General features: G+C 43.2%; 1 protein-coding gene across 1 annotated transcript; it reads left to right on the top strand.

The window, feature by feature from the left end:
• Positions 1-4203: 4203 nt before the first annotated feature.
• Positions 4204-7291, top strand: LOC139121726 (somatostatin receptor type 5-like). The gene has a single exon (XM_070686848.1). It carries the CDS (start codon positions 4606-4608, stop codon positions 5683-5685), a length of 1080 nt encoding a protein of 359 aa, XP_070542949.1. The 5' UTR covers positions 4204-4605; the 3' UTR covers positions 5686-7291.
• Positions 7292-8017: the final 726 nt, after the last annotated feature.

The raw sequence follows: 8017 nt of genomic DNA, 5'->3' as shown, positions 1-8017 counted from the left end.
CAATCTATAACGAGCAAAACTTAAATGAGCGCCGGGGATTATTCACCAGGAAATCGTTTCCCAGTTAATCGCCAAAATATATAAAGCCATATTAAAATTCAGAAGTAAAAGGAGAGACGTGAACGAGGTTGGATTACAATGTTTGCACTGGCAAGTACGTGAACCGAAAATAAATCAGGGTCTGTATTTTCAAGGTATTGGAACCATCTTGAACGAGTCAACCGCTAAGCGTTACTATAGAACGCATGTAACAGTATGATCGCAAAATGTGTAGGGCACCATAACACTTCCCCGAGAAATACAAAACTATTTTCAATTTATCCAAATGTTATCTTTTGCTCAAACGTTTTGTCTTCCAATGTCGTTATTATGGACCGTTTCCACCGCACGGGTTGGCATAGTCCATTTAAGTGTCCACCAATCCACCTTTATAGCATTCTGAATTGAAAGCGGCTTTTGAAACCAACGTATCAAAATTAGTAAAACAGTTGCTGGTAATGACCGAAACTGTTACGTTCAGCGCATATTCTGTTACCAGCTCAAAGGGGTATGTGAAAGCTAGAGGACATCAGTCCAACTCGCAAATATATTAGATAGGTCGGGGCAATCATTACGGGTATGTCACGCATATTTTGTCTGTCACCGATACTGAGAAGGTCACATGGTTAGCATGCAAGCGGTCCCAAATGACAACCTACATTTTTTTATGGAAATGTCCCACGATTCTATCGTCCTTTTGCAAGCTTACATAACCATCCTATGGGTACTAGTTAATTAAATTAAACGCTGTGCAGAATACACGTAGGGACGTTATGCAACTGCATCTATTGATGACCAATCCAAGCCCAAGATAACGCCTTTTGCCAGTTAACCGAGGTCAACATCCACCACCTGTAACAATGCCGAAGCTCGGATCCCCCGCGCGCGGTACATACCTCTCTGTTGAGACATATGCTCCGGCAAAACAAATGGCAAATGTCTTGGAGAGCTGCATTTTGCCCCATATAAAAGCAACCATATAAAGGCGAAGCATGACTCACACTTAATGACAGTAATATTTATGTACTACGCAGCCATAGTTGTTCTCCCAAAATCCTCTTGCGCCGCGTATTTTCGCGCTTGCTACCGGAAAGGAATATATATACCGTTGCCGGTATGCGAATAAGCGTCTCCGAATGGCAGAGTCTTGCCCCTAGCTAAGCTGAATTGGTGTAAATAAGCAGCAAACACTGGCAAAAGCTGACACCGGGCTAATAGGCGGCGACCAGGACTTGCAAATGTACAGGCAAGTTAGCAATAGAAGACATTTGAAAAAGTGAACATGCAGGCATCGTTGACACTCTATGACGTCAGACACCGTCCCTCTATTACCCGAGTTCATTCACTTCGGTGATATTTTTTCAACGATCAGATCATGGAACAATTCTATGCCTGTTGCAATAAATTTCAACCACATGCTTAAAGATGGTGAAGTACTGCTTAATTTACAAAATACAGGCGAGGTAAAGCCATACATATAACTTATGAGCCCTTGACGTGATTCATATAACTGATACATTGATGCCAAAACTTGATCACGTTTTATTGCCCGAGCAAAAATGACCTCTCGGGTAATCCCATGTTGATCCGAATCTGTAAAAATTCAAACACTGCTTTCAGTCAGAATCAAGACATACGGGCAGGTGAGCAACTATCGCTCATCCAGGCTTCATTTCTTGAAATGCCAAGCCAAGCGCCGTTGCTCCGTTCATGAACACTTTATCACCGCAAAATCTGAAAGACAGTTGCCATTTTGACGTATTTGATGTGCACGATGAAAGTGGATCTTGCTGTAGCTGTCAAAAAGATTAGAAATCAACTGCGGAGATTTCCCGCCTCAGCGTTCGATTTTTTTTGCTAGGTCCAAGGAGATGCGAGATGGCGCACATTTGATTATTTTCTCCATGATCGAAGAAAATGCCTTTGCATGATATCATAATATCAAGCTTACAACCAAATAAGCTTTCTGACAGAAATAGTAAAGCTGCGCTATATTTATAGCGTACAATAGCGTACAATAGGTACATAATGGTATTTGAACGACCGCTAAGCACTCTATAGAAATGAATAAAATCCAGTCCATGCCAAAACCGGAGGGATGCGCAATACGGATATAGCGACTAGACCCATGGGTCGACGAGATCACGCCTGTAAATGATAATATTGTAACTTAACTGCTACAATATACGTATGTTACTGCGACGTATTGTAAGACTTTGAGATACACTCCAACTAGTGCAGTGAAAGCTTGAAATACGTTGTGCGCCGAATAAACGCTACTGCTCGGGTCACGATCATTTCAAAATTAACAACCGCGGTCTTTAGGATTTGTCTCGCTAATTCATATTTCTTGACATTGCCACCAAACAACTACTTCCAATTTAAGTAACATGCATCGGTTCATAACATTCAACTTGTGTATTGTATGTAGACGTGATCATTCCGGTTAAGAAAAGGGAAAAAAGCGTGATTGGCATCGACGATTACGTCACACGCGGTGTTACCATGGACGTTCAGCTATCTTCAACGTTGCCATCGTTACCGATCTTTCAAAAACGCAAAATTCCGTTCAATAAAAGAATGCAAGGCAAAACAGTTTACGCATCGGCGAAAGGATTAAGAATGTCAGCTTGATGTAAACTTGAATGTTGCTTGTAATAGACGCATTGTACTAGATCAGAAAATTGGTTTCTGATCTCGCCGTAACATGAGGCAAGGACATGCAGGCGCTGAGGCGCCGTTGCATCGAAGGACACACGGGTTTACCCGTTGAAACAATTTCCCTACTAGAAACATTGAGGGGCTGTCGGATGAAGAATGGTTTATTCAAGATGAATGAAAAATTTGCCTTTGAGTTTAAATCGACCTTCAACCGATTGGGAAAAGGCAGGCCTCAGTGAAATGACCCAGCGATGGATCGGTCGATAAAAGCGACGAAATGAGTTAGTTCTGATAAGAAGGGGAAATGCCCGTGAGTTTGTGAGCAAATGGAGCCGTTTTGTGAACAGTCTTGTTTCGCTTTACAGTGCGGCATCGTAGCTCAAGGTCGCGTGTCAACATATTTCACAAAGACCGTGCGCGTATAATTCAGGGATCCGTAACTTTAGACTCCATCACTCATGCTACAGCCTGCAGTAACTATACTACTCGTATCGGAGTAACATATGGTCCCGTAGCCAATGATGTTGGCATTGTCAGAGACCCTAAAACACGTTTTAGAAAATCAATGATTTCTCTGCATTTTCCCTGTACGTATGTCAGCATGTCTCTTCATTTATTGGCCATCGATCAGTCTATCCCGCTGTCAATATGCCTCTCTCTCTGTCTGTCTGTCTGTCTGCCTGTCTGCCTCTCTCTCTCTCTCTCTCTCTCTCTCTCTCTCTCTCTCTCTCTCTCTCTCTCTCTCTCTCTCTCTCTCTCTCTCTCTCTCTCTCTCTCTCTCTCTCTCTCTCTCTCTCTCTCTCTCTCTCTCTCTCTCTCTCTCTCTCTCTCTCTCTCTCTCTCTCTCTCCAATGTGTATTTTCTGGAAGAACTTCTCGGGATGGTGTTCGAAGGAAGTAATACTGACCGCTGTTCAGATTCATGGCATCACTTGAGAGAGTTTCTGGTTTGTCAACGAATGAATGTTCCAATAATCCGACGAAATAGGGTTTTCACAGAACGCAATACAACAAGCTCTATAAATGTCCGTTCATATTTGTGTCATGACAGTGCCAGGATATGCAATAACAGATACCTGAGATGGAACACGTTCGGGTTACTCCATTTTAAAACGCTAGAATAAATAGAGTATACGCAGAAAAAGTGATATTTATTCATTCCTTTATTGTATATTGGATCATTATGAAATATCTCCACAATAGCCCTGCAATCTGCCAATGCTTGATGAAACATCAATTTAAAAAAATGTGCAGCTTCCGATTGGAGAGGCTGACGCTGGGCGTAAGCATTAGTTATAAGTAATATATTACCGTAATTTCGCAGTGACATTGACACCGATGCTGTTTTACTCTTGGCTGAATATCCTGACGAAGCACGCCTATATGTCTTTTTTGCATACATTATGTGCCGAACGCCACGCTTCGGATGAAGCTACCTATCCCGGCGTTCCCTGCGGTTTGGGCGAATGACAGTCACACGCCACACGTGTGCTTCGTTCAGTTCAGTCCTGGCTCGCTAGCTCGTCGGACGGCGCATGAGAGAACGGATAGAATTAATGGATCGACAAAGCACCGGCGGGCAAGTTTTAATGAGTGTTGAAAAGCCGCTAATGTAATGGGGAGAAATCAAATGCTGGAATGTCAAAAGTGACAAAGCGACCACCGCAGTGACTTTATCTATTTAACGTATAACGGTTCAAATTCTGTATGCCGATGATATAAATACTCCGGTGTGCGTCGTTTATATCACTCGCTTCGTCTACCCACCCTCCTTCGTTGTACCTGTCTCGTAGCTGCAGTCGACCAGCGGATTTACAGTGCATATTTTTGAGACATCCATTATGTAAGTAATACTCAATACATTGATTAAGATACTATTTGCAGCCATATAGTGAGTCTGCAGCACATGCAATTCAACATGTCGACAAACATTACGTTCCTCTATGAGCATTATTTTGATTTGAACGAGTCAGTAACTATTCCCCCGAACTTCACGCAGCCTCTACTCCCAACATGGATTCGAACGGTAGCCCTGCCAGCGTTCTTCGGGCTGGTGTGCCTGACCGGAGTGATTGGCAACAGCCTCGCGTTATGCGTGTTTCTGCGCTTCTCGAACACGAAGAAAGTGCCAAACGTGTACATACTGAATCTCGCCTCGGCAGACTTACTGTTCATGATCGGCATCCCGTTCCTGACGTACCAATACGCCGCTGGCGAGTGGATATTCGGGGAGTTAATGTGCAAGATCGTCATGGCAATTGACGGCATGAACATGTACACGGGTATATTTACCTTGACCGCTATGAGCGTCGACCGTTACTTCGCGATAGTGCACGCCGTCTGGTCGATGCGGCACAGAACTCTTCAGACGGCGAGAATGGCGTGCGTGTTCCTGTGGGTTTTCGCTACGCTTGTCACCCTCCCCTTGTGGATCTACTCCCAGAAGCTCGTCGATAAGGACCGTCGACTCTGTGACGTGGGTTGGCCAGAGAAAAACTTTCCCGTGGAAGACCTGTTCATATTGTACAGCTTTGTAATTAGTTTCATTCTGCCCCTGGTCATCATTTCGGCCTGTTATGTGGCCATTATGGCCTTCTTGGCTAAGGGGTCAAAGGCACAGAAGAAAAAGAGGAGGTCGGTGAAACTTGGCCGGGTTGGTGTCATGGTTCTGCTGGCCGTGGCTTTATTCGTGGTGTGTTGGTTACCATTTTGGACAGTTCAACTCGTTATGTTGGGGCAGAAGGGGAGAGATCCAACTCGGGCCCTTGCAATAGCGTATTATTCTTCACTGTGTATGAGTTACGCAAATAGCAGCCTCAACCCCATTGTGTACACTTTCTCGCGGAGGAATTTTCGCCAGGATCTCGCCGTCACCTTCTGCGGACACAGAGGCGATAGGAGATGTAACGGCGACAGCAAGAAGACTTCGACGCTGTATTCGCACGACAAATTGGAACGGACCATCGAGAATTCCAACGACCTGTAGCAACTCGAACGTGAATGATTTGTAAACGAAAATCTACAAATGCTCGTATTATGAACAAATGTACGCTGCATTCATTTATTAGTAGTAAAGCGTTGGCTTTCGTGGACCGGAGCAAAGCTGATTGAATAAACACTACATGTATTCTTGGTGGTTCAGGAAGAAACACGCCAACTTATGTTGAGGAAAAAATTTGATTATGGGCATATCAAAAGTTTGATGACGTGTGAAAGGGTACTGTGAAGGTCTCATAATTACAGCATTAACACTTGAACTATTATATTCTAAAGGTTGTAAATGTCTTTGATGATCATAAAATTGATTGGATTTTCAGAATTCGTCTCAGAATCGAAAGAACTGTGACATTGTAAAATACAAACACAAAAAAACTTATAAGTTAGTGGTAGATTGCGGGCATTATAAATTGCGAGTAATCCAATATGTCTGTGCGATGCTTGTAGATGCTCCGACGATAGCTTTCTTTGTTGTGTTCATTGCACTTTGGGTGGTGTGAAGTTCCCGTATGTGTAGGCTGCATTATGTCTCAGCTCCAGCAAGATCATATGAATCAATACTTAGCGTGTAGTTTCCTTTATTATGCATATAGCATGGTTCGTTATATGTAAAGGTTGGGTAGCGTTGATATTGCGGGAAAAACGAATTAAAAAAGTTCGTATTGCCGATGGGATATCATTGCGCAAGCGGTGAAAATGCTCTCTATTGAATCGCATATTTATTACTTGTTGGCACGCCTGTTATCACATAATATAGTTCAAGTATCTAAATTCGATTATGCGACGTATACTTGTCATTTGAAAAAAAAACTGTTCTCTGGGAAAATCCTGGCGCCATACATGTTACATTATCCATGGATAGAAACGGTGTGATAGAACCGTGGAATGCATATTTTTACGACAGAAAGTGACTAACACTTCGGCGCACAATAAAGAATTGGTTTGTTATGGATTTCCCCTACCTATTAAAGGAAGGGGGTGTGAACATATGGGATTTTGGCTCGTGTGCTTTTCGTAGAATGTGCTTGGTTCCCTTCACTCCGGTCAAGGTGCCAAGATGTGATAGATGAATAAAAATGCCCAGTACTGTGATATTGTCGGCGATGTCGCTGGACCGGAATTGTGTACGGATTCTGATTTATATTACACGAATTAATGTTGCTATTTTTTTTATTTCAAATGATTGGTCGTTCATAAAATGGACTAAACGCGCTTTCAATGCACTACTACTTTGGCATATCAGGAGAGGAATGCCAGAACCACAATCAATGGGAGCATCATTTGCCACAAAAACGACGGCGTAATTAGGTTCATAGCGGGTTAAGTTCACCGGATAATGCTCACCTAGACCTTGTCACACCGTGTGTGAGAGTGAATGCATTAACGTGGCGACCATTATAATCACCATCCTATTTTTGGTGTGGAAATTGTCATTTTTCAATAACCGCTATGTTCAATTTAAAGGAGTCTACCTTTATGGACGAGTTTTATTATCTGATTGATTCATTTAAGCGAAGGCACGCGTGACCGTACGGCAAAGCTCGCAACACCACAGATGATTTTTACAGCTAAAGTACAGACTAGTACCAAAACTTACGCATAGTCTAACCTGAGTTTTTTAGCAGCTTATTCATCAATTCATCTGATTTTAGATTATTTGGCGAAGAGGGATCTCTTCCCGAGAATGTCAGGTTTATTCCCGTCAACAATGTGTTGTCATCGTATAGTTTTTGCCCAAGTCGTAATGTGTGTGTGGCTTCCCAGATACGAGCATCATCTATAACTCCTGCAATCAGTTAATGACCGTGAAAATGTGCTTGATCAAATTAGCCGTGTTTTCAGTGATTTGCCAACTATCCGCACCGCGCTTGTACTCGGGAAGAAATCCACTTAAGTGCAGAGCCACCCCGACGCGAGGAAGTTGCTATTGAGCATTCCAAATGTCCGCCCCCGGCAACTTTTCTTTGCCGCTTCGCCTCTGATCGGAATTCGAACTTGTTACAAAATACGCATTACCGCAGAAAATGCCGAGAAAATGACAAAAGCTCGCTAATTGAACTGAGATTGTGCCCTAGAGCAGCCATCAACGAAATTGAATCTATCACATTTGCCTTGTGACGTCGGCTAATCGTATCGTGTGAACAAGTTGTTGAACGCTACCGGGGCCCTCGGTCGCATTGCCCCGCTAAAGAATCCCAGGCTCGGTCATTGAAACTCCTTGCGTGGACATGCAAGGGTGATAGACATGTGTGCTACTCTTCTTTTTGTCATGACTTGAAACGTCCTTGATGGCATCTGTGAGAGGGCTTGACAAGCTAAGG

This window comes from Ptychodera flava, chromosome 21 (assembly GCF_041260155.1).
Source record: "Ptychodera flava strain L36383 chromosome 21, AS_Pfla_20210202, whole genome shotgun sequence".
Taxonomy (NCBI): domain Eukaryota; kingdom Metazoa; phylum Hemichordata; class Enteropneusta; family Ptychoderidae; genus Ptychodera; species Ptychodera flava.
Note: the sequence above shows the minus strand (reverse complement) of the source record. Positions and strands in the feature narration are given on the sequence as shown.